The sequence below is a fragment of the Drosophila melanogaster genome, chromosome 2L (assembly GCF_000001215.4).
Source record: "Drosophila melanogaster chromosome 2L".
In the NCBI taxonomy this organism is placed as follows: Eukaryota; Metazoa; Arthropoda; class Insecta; order Diptera; family Drosophilidae; genus Drosophila; species Drosophila melanogaster.
Window position 1 is genome coordinate 21047294 of NT_033779.5, and position 26499 is coordinate 21073792.

General features: G+C 39.4%; 3 protein-coding genes across 9 annotated transcripts in view, besides 3 other annotated features; 1 reads left to right on the plus strand and 2 right to left on the minus strand.

Annotated features, from left to right (window-relative positions):
* Positions 1 to 2100: part of a mobile genetic element that runs on past the window's edge.
* The window catches only part of CG42238 (uncharacterized protein), an 86645-nt gene extending 81774 nt beyond the window's left edge, over positions 1 to 4871 (minus strand). Inside the window, exons 1-2 of one of the 3 annotated variants that reach the window (NM_001273724.1) lie at positions 4481 to 4871; positions 3710 to 4129 (exon numbers count right to left, since the gene is read on the minus strand). Coding sequence is in view for 1 of the 3 variants with exons in the window: in NM_001144373.2 (NP_001137845.1) it covers positions 4481 to 4566 (86 nt within the window). In the remaining 2 variants the exon portion in view is untranslated. 3 annotated transcript variants of the gene reach the window in all.
* An 868-nt stretch (positions 4872 to 5739) lies between these two features.
* Positions 5740 to 10751, plus strand: Itgbn (Integrin betanu subunit). Of its 2 annotated transcripts, none has more exons than NM_078884.3 (6): positions 5740 to 5928; positions 5992 to 6068; positions 6165 to 6351; positions 7701 to 8451; positions 8510 to 8705; positions 8812 to 10751. In NM_078884.3, the coding sequence occupies exons 1-6, from the start codon at positions 5841 to 5843 to the stop codon at positions 9910 to 9912; spliced, it is 2400 nt and encodes a 799-aa protein (NP_523608.2). In that variant the 5' UTR covers positions 5740 to 5840; the 3' UTR covers positions 9913 to 10751. The 2 variants fall into 2 exon arrangements, with proteins under 2 accessions (NP_523608.2, NP_001303333.1); NM_001316404.1 differs by having other exon boundaries at positions 8812 to 10487.
* Positions 9981 to 10269: a mobile genetic element.
* On the minus strand, positions 10413 to 24209 carry CG9265 (uncharacterized protein). Of its 4 annotated transcripts, none has more exons than NM_001273726.1 (9): positions 24010 to 24209; positions 22062 to 22314; positions 15162 to 15315; positions 14968 to 15092; positions 12634 to 12744; positions 12434 to 12559; positions 12254 to 12375; positions 12048 to 12164; positions 10413 to 11182 (listed from the first exon to the last, which is right to left on the minus strand). In NM_001273726.1, the coding sequence occupies exons 2-9, from the start codon at positions 22269 to 22271 to the stop codon at positions 10948 to 10950; spliced, it is 1200 nt and encodes a 399-aa protein (NP_001260655.1). In that variant the 5' UTR covers positions 22272 to 22314; positions 24010 to 24209; the 3' UTR covers positions 10413 to 10947. The 4 variants fall into 4 exon arrangements, with proteins under 4 accessions (NP_001260655.1, NP_001260656.1, NP_001260657.1 ...); NM_001273727.1 differs by lacking the exon at positions 24010 to 24209 and adding an exon at positions 23478 to 23950 and having other exon boundaries at positions 22062 to 22352; NM_001273728.1 differs by lacking the exon at positions 24010 to 24209 and having other exon boundaries at positions 22062 to 22988.
* Positions 24210 to 24435: 226 nt separating this feature from the next.
* Positions 24436 to 24526: a mobile genetic element.
* Between the last annotated feature and the right edge of the window lie 1973 nt (positions 24527 to 26499).

A 26499-nucleotide genomic window follows, 5' to 3' on the forward strand; every position in this document is an offset into this window, starting at 1 on the left:
TAACTGCTAGGAATCAAAAACTACACAAATCAAAAATTCGAAAAACAGTTTTGAAAAAAGACAAAAGCAACAACGTACCCAACACTGATAATAACTGACCCCACTACCTCTTAACTTACCATTTCAGGTTCACCCTTGTGCCAACTCAGGCTATCCATGTCCATTATTTAAATGATAACGCCCCTATAGCCAAGATAGAACTAGGGAAAGCCTTACTAATTGAGAGGTACAAAATAATTAGTCATGTAATCAACCTACAAGACTACAGCAGATGTATGGAACAATTCCATCTGACCATTAATAAATTTAACCCCGATTCCACGTTGACGGACTCCGTCACAATTTTAAAAGCCAAATTAACCCAAGCCCAAGTAAAGCTCAAAGCCCTTACACCTTCATATAGAAACAAACGGGGTTTGATTAACGGATTGGGGAGTCTAGTAAAGGTGGTTACCGGCAACATGGATGCCAACGACAATAAAGAAATACATGAAGAACTTGACAATATAAAGAAAAATTCCGAAGTCAGTAACGACAATCTCCAAAAACAAGTAATGTTTAACAACGAAATACTTATCCGGTTCGAAAATATCACGGATCATATAAATAATGAACAAATTTTGATAAGTAAATTCTTTGATACCTCACAAAACAAAATATACAAACACTTAAACTTACAAGATACCCTTCTGGAAGAAATACAATATTTAAATAGGATTAATTATAACATAGAATTATTCATTAACCACCTAAACGACATAACAGAAAGTATGCTATTGGCGAAAATAAATATAATTCCCAAGTTCATTCTAAATGAACAAGAAATGGATAAAATAAAAACAATACTGGAAAAACAAAATATCACAGTCAAAAATGAACAAAGTATATACAATTTCCTACAAATGAATACACTAAATTACGAACAAAAGATTATTTTTAATATCAAAGTCCCAATTTTTAAACAACCTTTTCATACCCTCGCCAGACTAGTTCCATTACCAATAAATAACACATATTTTGTAATAACCCCAAATTACCTAGCTTATAATATTAATAATAAGAAATTTCATATGACCCGTAAATGCCCCAAACTGGATAATACATTCTTGTGCGACGAGAACTTCTACGTTGATACACCACAGAACAACACATGCCTGGAACACCTTTTGAACGGAGAAAACAGTTCCTGCGATGTACGGGAAACCGGCCCCATCACCGACGTGTTCGAGGCAGAGAGAGGTTACATCTTCGCATTCAACGTGAACAAACTGAAGGTATCCCTAACAAACGGCTCCGAGCTCTCAATAATGGGGTCAGCCATCATCAGATACATTAACGAAACAATACAGATTAACGGTATCGATTACGACGGCACGGTTGACACGTTCCCTGAACAGACGGATTTTGATCTTCCCCCCATGCGAAAAGTAACTAGGAATACCACTATTACGGTACTAAGCCTAGAAAAACTGCACCTCGAAGCCACCCAAACAATGGATAAAATCCTGGCCGTCCATCACAATACTATACAGCACACCTGGACACTCTACACTCTGCTCGGATTGGTAACGTTCCTAGCAGTCATCTTATGGCTGCACCGACGAACGAAACACATCGTCCACATCCACGAGGATCATCACGTACCAATCTACGCGTCATCCATACCTTCGCTATGGCCGTCACTTCGAACTGGGGGGGGAGGAGTTACCACCCCACCCCCTAAACCCCCACGCCTCTAAACAAATCATCGGACACTCAACCGGGAAGACGGCAACTGGAACACCGCATCCGGCCGAATGCTGACATTACTCAAAAGTCGCACTGCAACATTGTCCCCAGCTAGCCAGCCACATGCCGAGTCGGCATGTTCATTATGCTTACAATTAAGAACCTATGTACTTATGTATAAGATGAAAACGGAGGATTCGAGTAGCCACTTTCTGACAATAAACTACACACTGATTTTGAACTTCAAGAAAGTCAGTCGTATTCTTTATTGGAAATCTTCACACTACAACTATCTGCTGAAACTTAAAAACCTTCATACATTTACACATCATATCTTCACAAAAGGCTCCACCCTCGATCACGGACTTAACTCGTGCACCTAGAGTGCCATTCCCCAGGGAAAACTGGACAGGGCACCGGGAAAATAATAGGTCTACCGTAGGTTAAGGGGTTGAAAAACAATGCACTAGCGTTTTCCATGGGCAAGGATGTAAAAGAGTGCATAAGTACATTTTATATATTATAGTTAATATAAGCAAACTATGCTCACTCTGTTGTTTGGCAACACTTCCAGAGATTCCTTATCAATATTAATGCTGTCAATTTAAGCTTCGCATTTGAATGTAAAAAGATATATAAGACATTTGATAGGATTAGGCTTCAAACGTAATATTGTTATTATAACTTTTTAATTTTATAAATGCCTCCCGTATTTCGTTCGCCAAGTTAAGCATTAATAATCCATTTAGCTGCAACTACTAATCTTCCCGGGACCCCAACTGCCTGCCCTAATTCCTCCTCATTTGGAACAGCCTCCAAATGTGAATTCTTCCTTGGTTTTATGGTTCCCGCTTTGTCCTCGTGTCATGCGGCAGGACATTAGGCAGGCAAATCACGTAAATTATGACCGGGCCACTATAATTTCTTATCGCCGGGACATGATTTCAAATGATAGACTGCGGAAAAGACTGGAATGAAGGCATCGCAGAGCCCTCGGGCAAAGATTTTAGTAGGCGCGACAAGTTTTTTTTTTTTGCATTTGCATATGTACATATGCATGTGTGTACATAAATATACATACAAACATTGGATTGGAGGAGTAGGAGGCTTTGGAAGGTGGACTGCAATTGGCAACTGGCGCAACGCATAAATTGAGAATTTTAATCTAATCCGCGGCATCTGGGAGACGCGTACATTAGCTGGCACCAGTCTGTCCCGTTCCGATCCGATCCGTCCCGTCCCGTCCCGTCCTGTCCAATCCCGTCTGGTCTTGTACGCTCTGGACGGGGGTCTCTTGGACCGCTTTTTGGATCGGATTGAAATCGCTCCGAGTCTCTGGGACTGGCCAAAAAGCAGCGCCTGCGACTACGAGTACGGCGACAATCGACAGGCAATAAATCACCCAAAGTTGCCAAAGAAATTTATGCGCAGCAGATTAGGATCGCGAAAAGCTTCATTAGAATACATTTTCATTGGAAAATGAGCGCCCGGCTAAGTGAAGCGAACGAATTGATGAGGAACAACTCTGTTAAATTCAAGTTGCAATAATTATGGATTCTGACGTTTGGAAATTCCTCAATGAATTTTATAGTTTAAAAAAATGAGTACTATATAAATGTGCATGCATACGAGCTCTTTTTTAATTTAACCAGTTTTCAAAAAATAACTGAAAAAGGGCACAGGCAAAAGTATACACACATTGCTCTTGCTGGGAGAATATGGACAATATACTAGATTATAGATATGTACATAGCTATTTGTCAAAGTTCAAATATGACTTGTCAGGAGCTAGTCCTCCAATCTGGAAATAATTCCACATAGCTTGTATCTGCTTCATTTTTCATAATGTTTTGTACTTCGTAGATTGAGTTAGGTAGTAGTCATTGCTCATACCAACAACCTAAGAACATAATTTTCTATTCGATAAGTTAAATATTACGATAGATAGAAAACCCTTGGGGAATTGGAAGTTTAAACTTACCTTTTCTCGCTTTCGTCTCTAAGTCTGCTGCGTCCTCTTCCACACTGCTCCTTGTTCTTGTTCTTCGGAAGTCCTGTTCTTTATATCTCAGGACATTAATGATTAATCCCAGCGTCGTCTGCTCTCCCCTATCGCTTTTTTGTTGTTTTTGTTGCTGTGCGTGTGCCGTTATTGGCGGTATAATCCAATAATCCAACACGAAACAGCGTGTGCAGTGGGAATTGCAAAAACTAGAGAGACACAGCCACACACACACAAACACATGTAGACTCAACCGCCTACACACACGCACACAGTTTAGCCGCTTTGTTTAGTAAATTAAACTTTTCACTTTTCTCTGCCACGGAAAACCAAAATGGACAATTTTCTTATTCAATTTCAGTTTCTGTTTTCCTTTCCTTAGTTTTTCTGCTTTCTTTTCTTATTTTTCCAATCACAAAAACACAGATTAGCATAGACAAAAGCAAAAGCAAAGGCAACAACATCCAAACACACAAAACAAAAGCAAATGCACGACGCCTACAACAACAGCAACAACAAAGCGCCGCCGTAGTACACAAAAAATTCCTTTTTCGCTGCGCGTCGTCTCCTTGCAGATATTCATATATATATATATATTTATTTATGTATGTATGTGTATATGTACATTTTTATATTCCACAGAGCAATTCTATTTTGCTTACTTTTTTAATGACTTTTTCACCTTTGATTTTTTTGCCGCACTTTAATTTGACTGCATACTTTACATCTCCATCTCTATCGCACACTCACCGTTTAATTGAGAAAAACACACACGATCTCGTCAATTGGTCGCGTATTTGTCGCCGCTCATTTGGTAAACATTTGGAGTTTTTCATCCGATTTTCCGCTACAAACACAAAAAATGCGAAACTCCGCGCTCCGCTCCAAAGCTGAACCGTTCCGATTGAAAATCGTCCGCTGTACGACCCCGCGATTTGAAAATTTTTCGCCGACTGGCCGTTTCATGAGTGTTTCAGTATTTTGCTGCGTCTTTTTACCCACGATTTTGGTCACACTACTGCGCCATCCATCTCTTGTTCACACAGCCATTTCATAAAATGAAAGAAGAGGACAACAACATAATGGTAAAAATGTTTTTTCTCCGCGGGGTTGGTCACAGGATAGTAAGACCATGGCTCGGCTGGAGAATTATACCGCCCGAAGAGAGTAAGAGAGCACTAACTTAAGACCAGTTTTGACAAATTGAGCCTAACAGTGTGACCAGTAATTTCCTAATAAAATCGTTATTCTGACTTATATATTAAATAATTTAAATTCTATTTTACGTTTAAAATCATAAAAGCAATCTGAAAAACACAAGACTAACATTATGCCAACCGATAGTCCTATTCATTGTGTTATTTAATACAAATTTTTCTAAGAGAAGACTTGCACTAAATGAACAAAATTTTTTTTATTAAATTTGTATAGTTTTGCTTATGTGTAGCTGTTGGTTTGTTGTTGTTTGCTTTAGACTCTTTCATATGAATTCGTCTTGGTTTATTTTAGTATTTTCGGTCCCTTACAAGCTCTGACGGCTACAAAACTTGTGGCTCCACATATTTAAAGTACAAATATGTAACCCCTTCTCTACCATTAAATGGGAGCTGGTCTATAATATATTTCTAATGGGATGGAATTTTTAAAACAACTAGACATAAAAGTATACTTTAAGGTTTTGATTGTGACTAAATATGATATCTAAATAAATAAAGAAATGGATCTCCAAATAAATATACATATATTATGTATATACTTTCCAAACACTAATATTTATTTAAACAAAACATAAGAACGATAGCAGTGCATTTTTTATGTCTTAAAATGTAGTGAGTTAGACAACACGTGAATGAAATTTGCTTTCTTTTATTATCACTTATTACTCTCATTTATTTTTAAGAGTGCCATTTATTCTAATCACATCATTTTCCCAATAACTTCTCACATTTTTTGTCACTCTCTCCTGATAAGATACGAGCGGAGCAATCAACGTTTTTCGTACTGAACAAATATTAGTTACGCTGGACTTCTAAGGCCGAACGGTCGCTAGCTCCCTTAGCAAAAAAAATATATGTGATCGTTGGTAGTGAAAATTGCACGCATTTTGAAAATGACGTCACTGGGCGGAAGGGCGTTCTTGTGGATATATTTGGTTTTTCTAATAGCTGAGATCTCTCATTCGGATGCAGATTCAATTGGTTTGTTAGCCGGCAGCTTTGACGTGACATAACGGATTTGTTATCGCCATCTCTTTTACGCAGATGATCAGTGCAGGCACGCAGACAGCTGCGAAAGATGTTTATCCGCTCATCTGGAATGCGCTTGGTGCACGGACAAGGTGAGTACGAGGGAGATGGCAAGAAAACATAAACGGTTCCTACTGCTGCTGTCATCCTTGCGAAGTCAATCATTTTCCTATTTGGTTGCATATCAGGAATACCAGGTGGGATATCGTTGTCTCTCTCGCCGGCAACTACTTAACTACAACTGCAGTGAAACGGATATATACGAGAACCAGCCGGTCCTAGATGTCCTTCAGGATAAGCCCCTAAAGGACTACGAAACCAGTGATCAGGCTGTCCAAGTCACACCCCAGCGGGCATACCTTAAGTTGGTCAAAGGTGTGTGTTTGGATAATTGTTTTATTTAGCTTTTCTTATCTTATCAAATTTGATTTATCATGTGGCTACCAACACTTTTTCATGTGTGTCACCCTTCCAATTCTTCCCCACTACTTCGTATTTGTTCCACATTTGCTCCACATCATTTTTAAACATTTTGTTTTTGTGTCCGTGCTTTGCTTATCAGGCCTTGGTGGTTGTCACATCTTGTTATTGTTGTACCATTTAGCGTGGGAATACCTATCCCTCTCTTTCTTTCCGCCGTCCTTGTCCAACACTTTTGAAAGTTCACTGACCCAAAGACATTATAATAATTATAATCTAATGTCTGATTGAAAACCCACTTTATAGGTATTGAGATACTTACCTTATAAGTATTGTGATCCCAGAACTAATAGATTATGTATTCGTTGTCGTGCTGAATAAGCGAGCAAAAATGAGTCACAAGAATGTGCTTTTGTTGTTTATAAGTTTTCTCGAGGGTTGAATAATATTTCAATGAGTAAAACGCGATTAATTTCAAAAAAAAAAAAACATACATTAATATTTTGGAGCTTTGATCCGGAAATACTCAACTAATTTCTACATATATCACTAACTTCTAAGATTAAATCACAGAAAACCACAACCTATAATTGTATTTTATTATTTTTAGTTGTTAACCCATTTTGGGGTAGTTATTTTTAGCATACAGACCCAACTAGCACTTTTATTCCTTAGTCTCCATAATGCATTTGCGTTTATCTCAATTGATATGGTGCTAAGTTGTTTTCATCGAGCCGCATTTTGATGTCTGTCAATAATTTTGATTCTCCAAGAGCTTGTTAACCAATTTAATAACCATTAGCATCGCTTGCGTAGAAATCTAGCTAGGTTAAGAAAACCAGTTATTAAGCACAAACAGTGGTATAGGGAAGTCGGTTAATTGCACGCTTAAGGATTACAAGGAAGCCAAACATTTATCCTGGGTGTGAACTGGCTCAAGTGGTAATCAATGGTTACAAAGCAGCAGTGAAGTGCACAGAGAAAATGAGTTGACACGCAATATTTCTTTTCATCTTTGACGAAAAATTATTTATTTATTTTAAATATTAACAGAACTTTTTTCTCAAAGGCCGACATAAAATTGAGTGCTTTAAAATGTAACACCCTAAAATGCACTTCAGTGAATACTTAATTTAAAAAGCTATAGTTTTTCTCACTGCGAGACTGAAATGGGTGCAGAATATATATCAGACTGGTTTCAGCTTATGTAGATGTGTCAGCCCATAAAACAGCTCATAAACAAGGTTGCCTTTCAGGTGCATAGTAAACCGATCTATTACCTTTTATTCCTTTTTGTCTTACAGGAAACACGCAAAGAATGAAGCTGAGCTATAGAACTGCACGCAACAATCCACTCGATTTGTACGTATTGATGGATCTAACCTGGACAATGAGGGATGACAAGAAAACCCTGGAGGAGTTGGGAGCCCAACTCAGTCAGACTCTTAAAAATCTAACAGGAAACTACAGATTGGGATTTGGTTCTTTCGCGGACAAGCCAACTCTACCCATGATTCTGCCACAGCATAGGGAAAACCCCTGTGCTGCGGAGCGGGCCACGTGTGAACCAACCTATGGATATAGACATCAACTTTCGCTAACCGATGATATACCAGCGTTCACCTCAGCCGTGGCGAACAGCAAAATCACTGGAAACTTGGACAATCTCGAAGGTGGCTTGGATGCTCTAATGCAGGTTATAGTGTGCACCAAGGAAATCGGCTGGAAGGAACAAGCTCGAAAAGTGGTGATCTTAGTGACCGATGGCTTTATGCACTTAGCGGGGGACGGTCTTCTAGCAGGTATTATCCAGCGCAATGATAAGCAGTGTCACCTGAATAAAGCAGGTGAGTACACGGGTTCATTGAACTACGACTACCCCTCGCTGGAAGAAATCTATCGGGAGTTGCTTCGTCGCAAGATTAATGTAATCTTTGCTGTCACCGAGGAGGTTGTAAGTAGCTATTGGGAACTCAGTGCCCTAATGAAGGAAATTAGTTACGTGGACATCCTAAGTGCTGATTCCTCTAATATATTGGAACTAATCAAAAAGAGGTAAGTGGGGCGGTAGTACTCTTCTTAGATCCTAAATCTCATTAGTTCTACCTTTTAGCTATGAGAGTTTGATTAAACGCACTCAGTTTGCCGATAACAGCCCGGATTTTATTGACATGGCTTACTATACGGATTGCGGTGGTCAGTTTCCCAGCTTACAAAAGCGGAATTACTGCAATAACGTCACTCTGGGCAAGCAGATTGATTTCTACGTGGACGTCACTCTCAAGAAATATCCCGATAATCAGGTTTATGTAAGACAAACAATACTAAGTGGAAAACAACAATTTAATTCAAGGATAATCTTTTGGATATATGTTTGCACAGTTCACTTACCACTTCATTCTCTTTCGCTTTTAGACACACAAAATCCGGGTGGAGGAAACCTCCTTGAGCGAGTTCATGGATTTGGATGTTGAGCTTCAGCGGCCGTGTCCCTGTCAGGAAACACCAGATCCGGAAAACGAGGAAGGACGTTTCCTGTGCGATTATAAGGGCTATTTGTACTGCGGAATGTGCGAATGCGATGAGGGGTGGACTGGGACCTATTGCAACTGTCCCACAGATGCCACAAATGTCACCAGCAATGAAGCTCTGCTCCAGAAATGCCGTCAACCGTTTTCGGATAAATCCACCTCCGAATTGGTTTGCTCCAATCACGGGGACTGTGACTGCGGAACTTGCTTGTGTGATCCTGGATATACGGGTCCTTTTTGCGAGTGTCGCGAATGCCTGGACTGCGATGAAAAGCTGGCTGATTGTTTCTGCGGCCAATGCGTTTGCAAATACGGATGGTCGGGTAGCAAATGCAACTGCGATGGGGATACCGATGCCTGTGTGGGACCCACGGGCGAAATATGCTCGGAAAGAGGCACCTGCCAGTGCGAGGAGTGCCAGTGTGAGGAGCCGTATTTGGGTAAATTCTGTGAAATCGATCCAGAGAAGGACAACAAACTTTGTTTGTTCTACGAGCCCTGTGTCACATGTCTGATCGAGCAAAAACAGGGAATGGGCGTCTGCGAAAACTTGACTGAAATATGCAGCAGTTTGGATAGACAAGAAACCTATCCATACAACTTTGTCCACGAGCTGGATCCTGAGCAGGATCAATGCTTGGTACGACTGGTGAACAAACATGGCATCCAATGCGACAGCTTCTTCGTCTATCAGGTCATCGACCACTCAAACTTCTTGACCATCCAGGCAGTTGATTGCGAGCCCCCGGATTACGTGGCTCTGGTGGGATATATATCGGCATTTACGCTGCTCATTGGACTTTTGATCATTTTCATAATTCTGTGGTACATTCGAGCTAAGGATGCCAGGGAATATGCCAAGTTTGAGGAAGATCAGAAGAATAGTGTCCGACAGGAGAATCCAATTTACAGGGATCCAGTGGGTAGATATGAAGTGCCCAAGGCGCTAAGTGTTAAGTATGATGAGAATCCTTTCGCAAGTTAACATGAAAAATGTTTTTTTTTTAAGATATTAGATTGTACTTTGACTTAAAATTTTCTTCAAAATTTGTGTATACCCGTTACTCGTAGAGTGAAATTATACACTAGATTCGCGTTGAAAAGTATGTAACCGGTAGAAGTAAGCGTTTCCGTTCATATTTTAGTTTTAGTTTATTTTCTTGATCACAATACATAGCCGAATTGATCTGGCCTTGTCTGTCCGTCCGTCCGTTTGTTTTTTTTTTTTTCTAATTTTGTTCCCATTTTCTGTCGGTATTCCAAAAAATCTCTCCTTCGCATTTTTACTTGATGAGTAATGGATAGCTGATATTCGGTTAACTCGACTATAGCATTCTCTCTTGTTTTTAAGCTATTGTAACTCAAGAATTACGAGTTCACGAAGACATTAATACAAATATAAATTTTAGGTGTTTATTAAAAAGTATTAGCCCCGTTCAGAAATAACATTCCAATTCCAAGACTGGTCACAACAATAGCACTATTAAGATCAATAATTTTATATAATATATTTAGAACATAAATTTGTTTTTTATACATAGAAATTATATGAATTAGTTCAAAAACTCGTGTATATCTACGCTAAATGAGCTAAAATTTATTACAGCTAAAAAACGAGTAAACGTATAACAAAGTTAGCTTTCAGTTTTCGTATTGGACAGCTCCTTTCAGCGATTGTATTCATATAAGTACAAAAATAATGGCTTAAGACATCGTTTACATTAATCCGCTTGGGGAGTATAGATGACTACTGGCAAATCGGAAATGCAAAACATTACCTTAACTTAAGAGGCATTACAAAAATACAATTCGATTAATTAAGGCTAAACGCTTTCCCCTTCAATCTACTTTAACTAAATATAATATCACTAGATTCGTAGCTTAGACTAAGTATTGGTTCCTCGCGGCCAAAACGCCAAAAACACGAAATTCAATTACACATGCTCGTACCTCCACGTTGGAAAAAGAATAATGTAAATACAACAACAGCAGTGGATGATGCGCCCTTGGTGTTGGGCGCTCAAAGGACTCGCTCCCCCAGCGACGGTGTCCTTTGGATGAGCATCGAGGGTGGCTTCGCCGGCAGAGTAACGCTACTTAGCTCAGCATCCAAAGCGGCGATATCGGCGGCCGTCAACTTGGAATTGGAGTTCAGCGGTACGGTGGGAACGGCTATGGAGCTGGGCAGGCCGTGTGGGGAGGCGTCGGGCACCAGGCGCTTCAACAAGCCACCCACGCAGCCCCAGGGGAAGGTCCTGCGAAAAACAAGGAGGGTGGGTGAGTAAAGGTGGGCCCAGGCAAAGGTAAATATTGTGCATTATTTAGGAGAAACACATTAAAGCGAGACCATTAGGCATGTGGACGGGGTGCGCTATGATTTGGGGTAGGGGCTACCTACCCTTCTCTAGGGCTTTTCCTTTGCTCGACTAAAGAAAATATTGGTAACAATGGAAATTTGTTTTGTATATTTTTACACCAGATTTTATAAACGATTTATTTATAGCTCAGTGGTAGCTTAAGTAAAGCAATTTGTATTTCAGGCCCAAAAGGAATATTACTTTCATTGCTAACACTTTTTTTTTAACAGTGTACTGGACGAGCGAGCACTCCTGCTTAGATCTGCATTTTATTTTGCATCTTTATTATTGATGCGGCAAATAGGGATGTGGTCACGCTTTTATATCGTGGATTTCCTATATTATTTGGGAGTGCCACATAAAGTACACATTAAGGTTTTGTTAAACTTTCGAATTTTACCCATGATACTGCGAAAAAAGATATTGGATGGAACAAGTTCTTGTGACTTCAAGTGATTTGCTTTTGAACAAAATACTGGGCAGATGCTATATTCTTTATTAATGCTAGTGATTTTCCCTGACAAAAGAGAGCCCATCATTAAATCAACATTAGCTGCAACACCTGCACCCTTTCCCACTAACCACGTATGCCACGTATTCCTCCTCGACAGCGAACACGGCATTAAATAAACTCAAATTAAAATATTCAAGTCAAGCTTTTCCCATTAGGGGCCTACAAGCACCTTACAACCATTATGGCGCCTAATTAAATGCGGCAAATTATCATTATTAAGCTGGGGCGAAAGTTCGTTTGTTTACATACCACTTGAAGGAGAGGAGGACCTTCAGGAAACCGGGAATGACGGCCAGTTTCTCGTTCTTCCTGATGGCCGCAATGACACGATCGGCCACATCGTTGGGATTCAGTGTGGGTACCCATCTGCAATCATTTACCCAGTCAAAACGTCAGTTCGGGTGGATGGAGGTCGGGATCCGGATCTGGATCGGGGTGGTGGCTTTGGTACTCACCTGGCATTCACGTCGTCGAACATGCCAGTGGCCTGGATGAAGAAGGGGCAGATGCAGGTGGTTCGGATGTTCGTATGTCCAAGGACTTCCAGCTCCAGCCTCAAAGCCTCATCAAAGCCAACCTGTAATTATCGGTAACTCAGAAGGGGATTCGCAGGGGCGAAAATAAAGCGCACTCACCGCTGCGAATTTACTCGCACAGTAATCGACCAATTTGCTAATGCCCACATGGCCAGCCAGCGAGGCGATCGTGGCAATATGTCCTCGATCATTCTCAATCATTTTGGGCAGAAACGCTTTTGTCGTCTGCAACATTGAAACACCGGCATTAGCATCCACATTCTGGCCACAAAGTGGTTTTATGGACGTCGACGACTTACCCAAAAGTGTGCCATGACATTCACATTGAACGACCGCTCGATCAGATGGTCAGGTGTATCCAAAAGGTGCAGCCCAGATACAACGCCCGCATTGTTGATCAACAGAGTGATCTACAATGTAAACGTAAAAGTGGCCAAAGTTAATTTTATTCGAATTAAATCCACTATCATGAAATGGAAAATCGTACTCTATTCGTTAGCATAGCCAAAGAATCTGACTGCATTTGGCAGATTGCTCAACTTCTTGTCATGCCACAAACTCCAAAAGGCCGAAAAATAAATTCTTTTTTAACTGGTAAACGGCTTAGAGGTGTGCCTAAGACATTCGCTTCGCTTTTCGTTCATAAAGTATTTGATTTACAATCTGCCCAAGAAAATATATTTCGAAGGTAGTTTTTCCAAGCCAATCAGGCTTTTCAAGTTTAGACAAATTTCGTAAGATTCGATCGTCAGTTTTTGAAATTACTTGCCAAAAAGTGAAATCCTTCAAATGGCAGCCAACCGTAATGTCGAGCATGTCAAGGTCTTAATGCGAATAATGTAAGATGCTTGAAAACTTAAATAACAACTATAACTCATTTTGTCCCTCTGAAACCTAGCTAAATAAGTTAACAACAAGTGCACAACAATGATCCCATTTGAGGGCGAGTTCAAGTGCAAGTGGTGTGTGGGGCAGGGGCAGGTCATACATTGCGTATGAGCGATTTCAAATTTGCCCCGCTGTAACCGGGCAAAAACATTTAACGAGGCGTGCATTAAGCAAAAGCAGCAACAACAGCGGCGAACCAACCATTAAGACAAACAACAACATCGCCAGGCCATTAAAAATATTAAATGTAATATTTCAGAGGGCTTCGAGCAATAGTAAAACTGAGAAGAAAACAACAACAGATTTGAAAACTAAAAAAGACAGCAAAAAGCAACGCGTCATCTGCATAACGCATGACTTACTAAGCAGTTAAATTTTGTTTTGCTTTTTTGTAGCCACTGCTTTTTATTTAGTTTTTGTGACTTTCAGGTTCAGCGATGTTGCCGCAGTAATTATATAACTCTTTCAAAATGATGGCTTTGTGTTTTTATCCCTTTAGTGTTCTTGCTTCTTGCTTTTATGCTTGAGTTTCTGACATCATTTTAACCACTTTTCTATCGTTTTTCTCCTATAGCAGTAATTTTAGCAAATAATTTGGGACTTTTGGCAGTTCAGTACACTTTGGAAATTGACCTGGACATGCATGAGAAATATCTTAATGATGGCATTTCGTGCTTGTGACAGCAGCTATAGAGCAATTAACTGAAATTCAAGATTATAAACGGAGCGCTCTGTAGACCGGGAATGTGGGAAACTTTTATTGAAAGTGATTCTAGGCACCTACAGCTAGAAATAAACGAAACCATAACTTGAAATTTAGAGCTAAGCCCACAAAAACCTTCTCTTGATTAACATATTTTGCCTAATTACTCTCCCTTTAGTTAATGAACTATGACTACTCATCGTGTCTATTAAATGTGAAGAAAGTTCTAATTAAAGGAACAAAGGTACACAACAAACAACAAAACATTTCTATAATTAGCAAGTAAATTGATTAAAATACCACCGCGAAAAGTCGCAACCGAAAATGTGGGGATTACTTTGAATATCTCTCACTTGCATGGCTGCAATGTCTGGAACTGCCCCAGATTGTGATAAATGAGCAGATCGAATGCGAAATGGCAACCAGTTTGTAGAAGACCGGATTGGACTTGGCTTCTGCATTTTTTGCCGCCGTTTGTGTAATGTGCAACAATTTCTCAAGGTTGCCGCAACGATGACGATGCGCTCATGCATACAAATTTTCTCCTCTCCGCCCTGACTTTGGCTTAAATTTATGACATGAATATGCATAAATGTGTTGCTACGGGGTGTGGCAGCCACTGTTGCAAGTCTTGGATGGTGCCGGCTTACATGTGTTCCGCGCTCCCAAGAAGCAGGCTGGGTTCTGGCCAGCATAAAGGCCATTAAACGCCCCTCAGCAAACAATTATATGACGACTAGTCTGATGCCACATTAGGCGCTCGACTGTAAACAGCAATTACTGGACTTTTATGCTTCAATTCCCGCACGCACTTTCCGCCTTTCGCCCTGAGTTGAGAAATATGGACAATACATTGAATATTCGACAGATAACATGGACAAAATAAATGTTTCTTTACTCATACGAGTATTGTCGAGTATCGAATATGTATTGTATTGAATTCCAAAGCCAATTAAAATGAAGTATTATTTTAAATGGCCAGACAATCAAGTATTGAATTATATCTGCAACGATTGTATATATATTATTTATGCATACTTACATCACCAACTTCGTCTCTGATGACATCGGCTGCCTTGTAGACCTCCTCCTTTTTGGATATATCCACCACATAGCCCTTGCAATAGCCACCCGCCTCTTCGACAATTTGGACGGTTTCCGCAATGCCTGCCAGGAAGGGATTATGATGAAATTATTTGATGACCCACTTGAATGTCGCGTGATCCAAAGACTCACCCTTCTTGTTGATGTCCCAGATAACGACCTTGGTTCCCATTTTTCCCAGTCTCTCAGCAAGAAGGCGACCAAGTCCGTTGCCACCACCTGTGATCAGTGCAATGTCTGTGTTGAGCTCCTTTTCGGGATAGCCGAAGGCAATGTAGTAAAGATCCTAAAGAAAGCGACGGAAAATTGAATTTAATTACAATACCATAAAATAGCTTTTTTCGATGCTACGCTATGCAAATGAGCTTGTCGCCTAAGTCTTTTGTTTTCTCGTCTCATTCATTTGCTATATAGACGTATGTATGTCGGCCCACCAAAACCGATACGAGTCACGCGTATGCAAATAGAGACAAATTCAAAGTTTACACAATACCTAAAGGAAGTCTAAACAAAGTGTAAAATTGTAAACAACTTTTGCCACTTGGCATCTGCGTGTTAATAGACCGCAATTTGCTGCCTTGGAAAACCTATTGAAGGCGGCAGTGGGCGAGGCAAGCAGTTCACCTCAATTGCCCCGCAATTAATTGATATATGTAGGTAGTTCAAGAAATTTGCAGAAAAAACGAAAAACTTTATGCGCCCGTTTAGTGTCAATAAGCTGTCAAAATTTATGACCATCGCGCCTCCCTGGCGGCCGAACATAAATTGCTCGAAAGGGAAAGGCGAAACAAAAGATTGAGGCGGCGAACTTAATATTTTACATGTTGCACAGTAGCACTTTCTGCGTTGCACGCGGGGGCATCCCATAAATTTTCATGCCACACGCGAACTTGCCGCCAGCTATTCGCCCCATCCGCTCAGGGCACCTGGTTTCCTGGGATGGTGCCTTTGCACCTGAGACTGAACCCGTGTTCGAACCCGGTCCGGCAAGCGTGTCCAATTATTTTGACATTAACAATGAATATGTCGCAACTTTGTTGCTTTTGATATAGTAAAATGATGGTGTCCCTAGTAATAAATATGTAGACCTAAAGAAAATTTTTTTAGCCGATTAATTAATAGTTTTGTATAAAGAAAATAGTATATATATATATATATCCATATATATATGGATAGTATAAAAAAGTAAATAAATATTTGCTTAAAAGCTTTATAAGCATCGATGTGTTCTTATCATTTAACATGATGTTGTTGAATGATATCTTTTACAATAATATCACTCGATAAACGATAAGTTTGTATATTTTTATGAATATTTCCTAACAAATACAAGAGTAAATGGCTTTCGGTGCATGGAAAGTAAAAATCTCCCTTTATTTCTTTATTGCAAACGTTTTCCTGTCTCCCCGAAAAAATTATACAAAAATTAATCAAAGGAAACTTGTTACCGGCGACTTGTGCAGGCTAAAGTCGCTGACAACAATGATGATGGGCTGCTTTTGGCCCTTTTCTTTCCATGCTGCTGCTGTCAGCTCGTTGACAGACATTTTGTCACATAATTCAACAGGCAATGTGCTCTTTTCCCGGCTCAACTCAAATAAGAAGGACAGGAAGCATGCAATTATAATTTATACATAATACGATAATCAACATAATGGGAGCAGCGATTTCTTTTCATGTTTTGATGTGGCATAATAAGACAAAAGTATGCAAATTGAAATCAAATTAAGTGGACAAGAATGAAAGAGAAAGAGGTACGCGAGATCACGGAAATTTTTCGAGACTTTTATTCAACAAATGTAAATTTTGCAGACAAGTTTCAAAATTTGGCCGTGTCATTTGAGAATTTGTTAGTCTGCTGAAAATATTTCCCCGACATAAAATCTGCCGAGTCAGCACAGCGTCCATTCAGTTGGGTTTATTGGTCCCGCAGCATTTGATGCTAGTTTTTGTCTGTCTTCTGATTTTCTGGTGATTGTCAAGGTTCAACGCTTCGACCTTTGTAACATACGGAAGGCCACAGATCGGATTGATCTTGGATGAACTGTTTTTTATTCGATTTACCTGGTAGGAAATTTTTTAAAGGTCTTTGCTATTTGAAAATTTTATTTGTAACGGAAGCTTGTACATCATGGGCCTAGAAATAATACAAGCTTATTATGAATCAATTTGATCGTTATATAGCTTTTTTAAAGTGTGGAAAATGATTAACATTTGAAGATTAGCTTTTTGGTTTATATTACAGCTTGGATGGCTGCCTTCACTGATTTGCTTTTGAAAGGTGTGAAGAGTTCCCAAGTCGCTGCAACCAATACAACAAGTACTAGCAATCCAATCTCGAGTCATAATTGAACACAGTTGCACAAATGGAAAAATGTTTAGTTCATTAGAGCTATTTAAACATTAATTAACACGATCTTCCCCCTTCATTAGCTCCGTTAAATTGCTTTTGAGTTCTCTCATGTCTGTGGATTTCGAAAATCTTGCATAATATATGCAAACTAAATGCCAAATGTACGATCTCCGGATCTGAGGCTCCTTTCGCGCGCAGACTTCTAAGGCGCTAAGCCGGCTGGGCTGTTTCCATTCCCGCCATCATCATTACCATCATCATTTGTGGTAGCTTTGCTCTTAGCCAGTAATCAAATGTTTGCAGACAAAAGCAAATGGACAAACTTGTTTCGCTCTCTCAGTTTTTTCGGTACCAAGAGAATTGCGAAAATATCAACAAGCCGAGTCGCCGATGTCTGGTTAACATGGTTAAGGTGGTTAACGTGGTTCTAGAGCCAGCCGAAAGTGAAACCGAATACCACAAGCTGGCGGCCTCTTTCCCAACCCCAAAAGCTTGATATCGAAAATAGTCTCAACTGCTGTCAGCCAAATTGGCTCAAATTTTGCCCACTTGTTGAGAGTCGGGCGAAAAACTCAAAGTGGCTTTGAGTGCACTTTACGCGCATGAGCCAAAACAAAAGACTTAAGGCACGAACTTGCCACAAAACATTGTAAGCGCCAATGCAATGTTGCCAATGCACAAACACTTGGCAGACCGCCTCGTTGCCCCTTCCCCTCTCTGAGTCACCCCTCCGAATGACCTTCTTTGCCGAATCGCTTTAAAACAAGACACCGACAGTTGCAGTAAAAATAAAAAAGCAACAGCAGCAATATTAGGCGCATCGAAGATTCGGTTTGCTTAACCTATAATACCCTACAAATTGTCAAATAAAAAGTTTAATATTTTAGTTTAGTCAATACGATTATAAAATAATAATTTAAATGGAATGAAAGTGTTTGATAGATATAAATCAATTATCTTCCTAAAATGGATTTGAGGGATAGTAGAGACACTAACATTTTTGCGATTCGTCTAAAACTTTAAGTTCTTTTATTTTAAAATTCTCCCCATTATATATAACAAACAAAAACAATTTACATATTTCAAAATTCAATTAAAAAAAACTCATTTTAATAATTTTACAGAGACCTAATTTATTTAGCAAAACAATAAAGTGCGATACCCCCAGAAAAGTGCAAAGGCATCAGAAAATAATAATAAACCTGAAATTGAACCCCTCCGACAACAAATGCAAAAAACACAGCTACGTTAAGCTTTAGCATTGTGTATTGCATTTGAATCGAGTAGCCTGCTCTCCCCTCCCGTCCTCTTATACACTTGAAAGTTTTCAGCCTGCCTGACCAATTGACCAATGATTTTGCACTTTAAGTTTTGTTTGCTCATGTCTGGCTTCTCATCGTTGTTTTGCTTCTTTGCGCTTTTTGCTGTTTTTATATGGCTGTCATCGGTTGACGGCACGGCCTTCAATGGCGATTTTCATTTATAGATTTGTGAAAAACTAGTATCATAATAAAGATTTCTAACAGTGCATTTGACTAAGAGGCACGCGCTCATAAATCGCACAATCGAGTTCTATGCGATATCGGCTACTGCCACCTGTGGATTGAGTGACTGAGTTGTAATTTGTCTGCAAAAGCGGATATTTGCCAAGCCGAACTCAGCTGCAACGGATATGTCGAGTGATTAGCTCGAAGCACATTTATTTTGAGACAGGGGAACTTGCAGTGTCATTTTCAGTTCTGTGAAAATTAAGGCTATTTCGGGTAGTCAGCATTTTGTATTGGTATTTGGTATTGTAAAAGTACCATTACCATATAAGTATAATAGACACACAGACATCGAATATACAAGATTATAACATTTTGTTATTTGATATTATATTTTCAGAAATATAACTATTCAATTTGTAAAAGTTCGTTCTCAAGGCAATTAATGAAAATATTTTGCTTCCTCAAATAATTTTAAGTGCTTGCTTGCTGCCACAACTTGACGTTTTTTCACGATTATGTACGATGGTCAGCCAGACAGTATCTTTTCTGTTTCTTGTCACGAGTACACATTACACCCGCCCAGTAACCCAATTTTCAGGCTGACACACACACTGGCAGCGTAAATCAGTCGAGTGCACAAGGCCGCATGCGGGTTATGAACCTGCAACCGGCCCGGTCTCTAAGCCAACAATTGCGACTTGCGGCTTGCACGGCTTGCGAAGAGGCGATCTAAGGCAACGGCAACCCATCCAGTAGTAAGATATTGTGTTTAGCTATTTGCCTTTTGGGGGGCCGCAAACACTTTCGGTTTCAATTGCGTTTGCGTTTGCGTTTGCAACGCACACACAAGACCCAACGAATGCCCGCGAAATTGCGGTGGCTGTTGTTGTTACCACCAAATACAATACAATGCGATATGTGTGTGGATGGATGTGTGGGTCTTGCGGCTAGCTAATAAAAACAGGCTCTCCAAGTGGCCAGCACCGCCACCACGGGCCGGCAAAATGCAAAAGTTGAACTAGGTCAACAAGCCAAACGCTGCGGCGCAGTTGACAGCGACTTCGGCAGCGCGCAGTAACTCAGCTGAATTGACTCTCATTACATGCGCCGGCACTCGGAGAAATATGCCCCTATTTGGTCGGAAGACCTTTTTATTCTTATTAACTAAAACTGTCTGGAACTAACATTAAAAATGATACTTCCATTCCAAATATATGAAACATTTAAAATGTTGTTGTGAAGCATTTTGATGATAAAGTTTGGTATCATGTCACAGTTTATCAAACGAATTCCAAAAAAATATACATCACAGAAACTATATTAACAAAATTTAAAGTAAATTTATAACTGTGTAACAGAGCCCACATAAGTTCTCCTCCCATCAAACATTCAACTTGTAGGTGGAACTTCCAGCGCAAGTTTGTTGCCCAAGTCTTTTGTTAAATGCATGCCAGCAATGCATTGACATAAATCGGGCTAATAATAATCCATGGGTATCCACCCAGTAACCGATTGTTAATTCAATCACAACAACCGGCGTGTAATTTGCACATCTGCCAACTATCGTTGACAAGCAAGTCAAGCGGATAGCGTTTAGAATCATCATTTAAGAGTTTACCAAATCCGTGAATTAACATGCAAATTCATTTGACTTTCTGAGTCGCTGGTTTTGCATTCGGCATGCTAATGTCAACAGTTTCGAATCGTCTCTATTTTTATGGCCCTCTCCCAGCAGCTGAGGAATACCGATGGAAGTGGCTATTGTGCCACACATATATCCCGATCATATCTCACTAACCCCTGGCTACAAAAAGGTTTTTTTTTTACCTTTTTTGCGGTAAAGTGAAAATATAATTACCGCAAACCAAGGCTTGCGTAATAAAATTGAAATTGCTTTTATTGTCTTTTATTTTTGGTTATTTAAAAACCACTTAGCGTGTCAGAGTGTTAGTTTGAGCCCGATACGGGTCTGGGCCCAATTTTCAAATTTCCAGCGGTCTTTGGCGCCTATGAACTGATTCATTGACTCTATTGGCCTAATATTTGTGGTTGTAGTTCTCAGAGTTTGTACTCTCACTCAACTGTGTAAATCAATTAGATATGTGACCAATCACGCATTTAAAATTCGGATTATTGTTATTTCAGCTAGGTTTTTAATAATTATAGTTGCTGGCAACGCAAATCCAAGCACATTGAACGCTTCTTTTTGTTTAAGTTCAGTTAATGGGCAATTTCTATTTTTCAAATATCGAATTTGAGTAATAAATATTTTTGATCAACCGTCTAGCTCATGTTCATATTGTCCGAGGCTAGTTTATGGCCTTGATTTAACATGGACATGATAACTCAATTCCTAACTGGTTCCGGCCATCCAATCCCCTTCCCGATGGCATCTCGAATGCCAAATTCGCAAGTCAAAATAAATTATCGTTCACAGTCTGCTTTACATCATCTCGGGCAGTCCCTAAATCACCAGAACCCCTCCCTCGGGTCCACAGATACGATCTGAAAACTCGTCTGCGCTGGATCTTAATGCCTTAAATCTCTTTCACGGTTCCAATTAAACGGCACACGTGCTGCCATCGGCAATGCCCATTACCTTTGGCCATATATCACACACATCACATCCTTTCCGCTGCTAATTAAATAAGTTAATCGCTGGCGCTCGTTGTTTTTGCCAGCCATGCGATCGCCAGACTTTCAATTCTCTGTTATATTCTCCCAAAAACTTTGACACATTTGGCCAAGTGGCGAAGGTAAAAGGCGTTTACTAAATCGCACAATGCTGCTAATCAAGCAAAGGCAACGCGAAGGTAAATTATTCTTCGAGCAGAGGAAGCAAATAAGTCTCAACCGTTTTTTTATTAAACTGTTTTAAACAAAAGTGAGAAGGTCTCGGGCATGCAGCACTTCGAGCGACAATACGGTCTTTCATTTGATCGCTCAAAAATTAGGAACCTTTTGTTTATGGGTATTTTTTATTTGCTGATAATTAAAGCTGAAGCAAATTTTAGATTTGCTTAATTAAATCAAAACGCCTGGAAGGTCAAAGGCAGCTTTTTATTGAATTCTCCGTTTATAGAGCTGTGAATCTTTTTGAATTTTAACTTTGGAGTTACATTCACCTTAATAAAATCGTTTCTTCATTTATATTGACAATATTTGACTAAGTAAACTTTTGAGACTTGCCTGCAGGATGTATCCAATGCAGCAGATTATGAACCAGGCCACGTCCGCAAAGGCATCCCAGGTATTCCACAGGACTTGACGCCAGCCATCGGCAGCGGGAGCGACTGGCTCCGTTTTTTGATGGACCACTCCATTGGCATTGGGGTGGGCGTGTCCGTTGGCCAGGATTTGCGCATCCTCGGCGGACAGCTCGTTGTTGTTTTTCTCCATTTTTGCACAGACTGTCACTGGATTTGCTCGATTCGAATTTGATCTGTTTAGATTTCGGGTAATTAAGTTAATCACACTTCGCTAAGACACAGGTTTTCGTTTTAATTAGCTTTCGATTTATGTAATTTCGCGTAGTTTTTGCCCGTTAATTTAAATGCAGACGAAACACAACGGCGAGCAGCAGACGCGATATATTAATTTGGGTTTGTTTTTTAGTTTGTTTCTTTGCTTATTCCGTATATAGTTTTGGATCTGGGGACTTTGCCTGATTTTGTCGGATTTTTCCGCACTGCACGTCCGCTCTCGTGAGCGTAGCAAACGAATTTGAACGTTGTGGGCTCGAAAGGAATGAATTTCGACTTCTTATTTTGGCGCGCTATTGGATATATAGCCGGCGTCGACGTCGACTGCGCTGCTTACCGCTCGCCGCTCGGCCGAAGTCGCGCTTGTGACGTCATCGAGCTTGAGCCGCAGCTTCGGCTGGGATTATAGTTGTTAATATTTTTCTTATTTTTGTTTTGCTCGCGGCTCGGTTCTTATGCTGCTTTCGGCTGCGCTTCGCTTTAGGCTATTTATTTCCCAGTTTGCTTTGTGTAATTATTTAAAATAATCAAGACTTATGCTTCTACGTATTTTTCATAAATTTATCACGCGGCGCAATAGAGGGTCGGCGTGAACATGGCTAATTAGCGTTATGAAACACGAAAGATAAATTACATCGCTTGGGTGATGCATTTTCGTATTATTTCTTAAAAGTTTAGTTAGAGTGAGTATACCTTCGGGGCCCTTTCATTACGCATATTTGTTATAAGAACTGAGTAAATGTGCATTAGCACCTTAAATCACCTTAACACCTCCCACGTGGCTCATTAATTTAGTAAAATGACCTACGTTTACTAATTGCTAATTTGAATTTATTTGTTTGCATATTGCTTGCAATAAAGGAGCTGTATGCATGTGTGCATATGACTTATTTTGATTCGAAATAGCAAAATGTGAAATTCGGAATTATTGGACGAGAAAGTGGCTTACAAATTTAGACATTATTTTAAATAGGTAATTGTACAAAAAATACACGCATTTTATGTATAAGTAATAATAATTTTGAACTCTTATGTAAGTTTTGCAATAACTCATCATCAAGCCCGACTTTAACTTCTTATACTGCCGTTACTTTCCCCTCAAAACCAACATATGTTATTGTACTTTATTTGTGCCTCGGATGAAAGTCGACTGCCCGTAAATTTGGTTAAATGCACTTATGGCCAACTTATATCCTCTTTCCTTCTTGTCGACATCGCAATGCACCTCGGCTCTCTTTCCTTCTCATTCCTTGTATTCCTTTACCCTTCTTTTGCGCACACATACTCGCACAAAGCCACCAAGTTCGAGAGTTGGTCTCTTGCTTTTTTCTCATTAAAAACTGGTTATGTTAATCGCATGAAATGGTGTATGGCTGGCCGTTCTTAAAGATTTCGTCACATCTTCGGATTGCATAATAGGCAAATTTTTGTTATTTGACTTGATATCGTTTGTTTTGTATACGTGCGTTTTTTAGACTTCGATTTGCATTTTGAGCAAGAAGTCATGCGGGTCAAGAAACTGATAAAAATGTTTAAGGCCACTTGCGGAATTATGTGAGCACTTTTGGGCACAAAAATAAAAAAAAAATTCTTTCACTTTCTATGCTTATATTAAACATACTTAACTCCACTTATTCACCGCTGGGTGTTATTACCTGCAAATACACATGTGCGTACATATATAATATAATATTGTAATTTAACTTTCCGGTCAACCGGCACGCACTTAATCGATTAATTCCCAACAAATGCAAATTTATGTACTGGAACTGCCAGCATTCTTTTTGTGTCCGGCTAATTTTGTTTCGTCCGTATATTTATATTTTTCGACTGCTTTTCGCGACGATTTTTGACACTTGGGACGCAGGCGCAGTGAGAGAAAAAATGCGGATGAAAGGGGCTGGAGGGAATGTTGAAAAGGGCGCGAACTCAGCTGTTCCTTTGGGCTTCTGAGGTTTCAGTGGTTGTTTTCTGAAGAGAGGGATTCAGTCACGACTTGGTAATCAGAGTTGCCAGGTGGCTTCAACAAATACAGTCGTTAGTATTTAAAATGAACAAACCTATAACGAGTATCTACGACGTACTCAGCAAGTGTGAGTGCGAATGGAAAATTTCATAATTTTTCTGGAATATCGATAAATATTGGGGAATAAAACGAGAAAAAATTTAAAAATTGTTCAAAAGTGTGGGCGGAACCGATTAGAGAGTTAGAGTGGGCGTGGCAAACAGTTTTTTTGACAAATCGATAAAAATTTAATGACTTATTAAATTAGGAAAAAATATCCAAAAGTTTTTCAAAAATGTGTTCGTACACATTTGATCCTGATCAAGAATATTAATATTTTATATACCTTTCAACGAATCTAGTACTCGTAGAGTAAGAGTATCGGGTATAATAAGCATTAGGCGTTAACAGGAACTGAGAATGAAATTTGACATTTTTAATCAGTTATATTAGCCATAAAACAGATGTCCAATCATTTCTCCGGTAGCCAAACTCCGCATAAACCCAGTTTAATCAGTGCTATTCAACAACACTACGCCACCAAAATAAAATATTTCCCTTTTCTTAATCGCTTCACCACAATTTATTTCTTGCCAATTTCCGCCATAATTAAACCCAAAACAACAATTTTCCATTTGTTCTGTGCCATCAAAAGCGAGCAGGTCTGCGCGCATGTTTTCAACTTTTTCGAGAATTCAACCTCGTGCCCTGTTGACCGAAAGTGAAATATAAGCTGCACTCTGGCCAAATACGAGTCCGTGTCCAAGCTTAAAACACGCAGATTGTGTTGGCCAAAAGAACCCCGTGATAGAGGCAGACAATCGCAAATGAATCAACAGGTAGCCTTCGCAAAAAACCCGTTAGAACCAGCACAAAGGTGAGTCTTGAAAGCCAAGCGCCAATCTGAACGTTAACCTATTTTACTTCCTATCAGAATTCTGGTTTTAGCATCTGACTTCCGGTTAGTGTTTCGTAATGACCGAAAACGAACGTTTTGTTTTGTGCCATGTGTTATCCGATGACTTGGACATTATGCTGTTCACATTTCCTGTGCCGGCGATGATGGCCCATTTGGCTAGAACAGCCTAAACCTCGCTTATTATTATTAATTATGATTTATCTGACTACAATAAGGAGCTTGATAATTATTGGCCAAAAATCATATAGCGTCATGGTCATCGATTGGCTACCGTAAACAATTTTTTGTGAGTCTTGGGAATCTCATATGTGTGGTGCTAATTGCGCTTCGCCTTCTGAAGTATTTTATATTTCTTGGTTATTTGCAAATTTGAAATGCTTGAGGGGATTCTCGTTAAGAATATCGGGCTTTTTTAGTTCCCGCGAATTGCGTTGCAGAGCTTGTAGAATTTTGTAGATTTGGGGACCCAACAATACCGGTTCTATTGTTTGTGAAACTAATTTTCATCTGATTCGTTAAAGTATATTAAATATATATATATATAGAGTTAATTACAAAAAAAAAAATTACAGTTACAAAATTACATTCGTTTTCAGCTGTAGCTTATACACTATTTGCAAATAGCTAACACTATTTAATTAACAAGCTTATATTATTATTCTCAGCTTATATATTCTTACTAGAATAGTCAAGTGAGTCATAAGAATTAACATATTAAATACTATACGTCAAAAATAACATGCGTTTAAACTGTTTTTCGGAATTTTAATGTCGATTTCACATAAAATTTTAACATATGGGAAAACAAATCTCGATGAGTCTGTTAACCATTGATCTGCCACAGCAAATCATAATTGTTTCGTCCAATAAAGTGCTATTTGTAAACCTGACCAACAACTTCCGACTTCATAGAGCCACATTCCCAAAGAAAAAAGACAAATGAAACCGAAATGACATTGAATTTTGATTATATTGTCTCTGTCTTTGATTTCAATTAACATAAATGCTCTAAAGTCTTATCGTGAACGTCCGTCATGCCTGAAACCTATGTAAGATGTTGTAAGAAAATCGATGGTATGGTATTGATTTAATATAGTAACAAATGTACGAAGTAAGACAGACAGTAAGACCCAATCAAAGTATAGTAGGCGGCTTGAAACACTCATAAATTTCGCCTAAACTTTATTTTTAAACCGGACAAGGTAGCCTTTGCCAAAAATA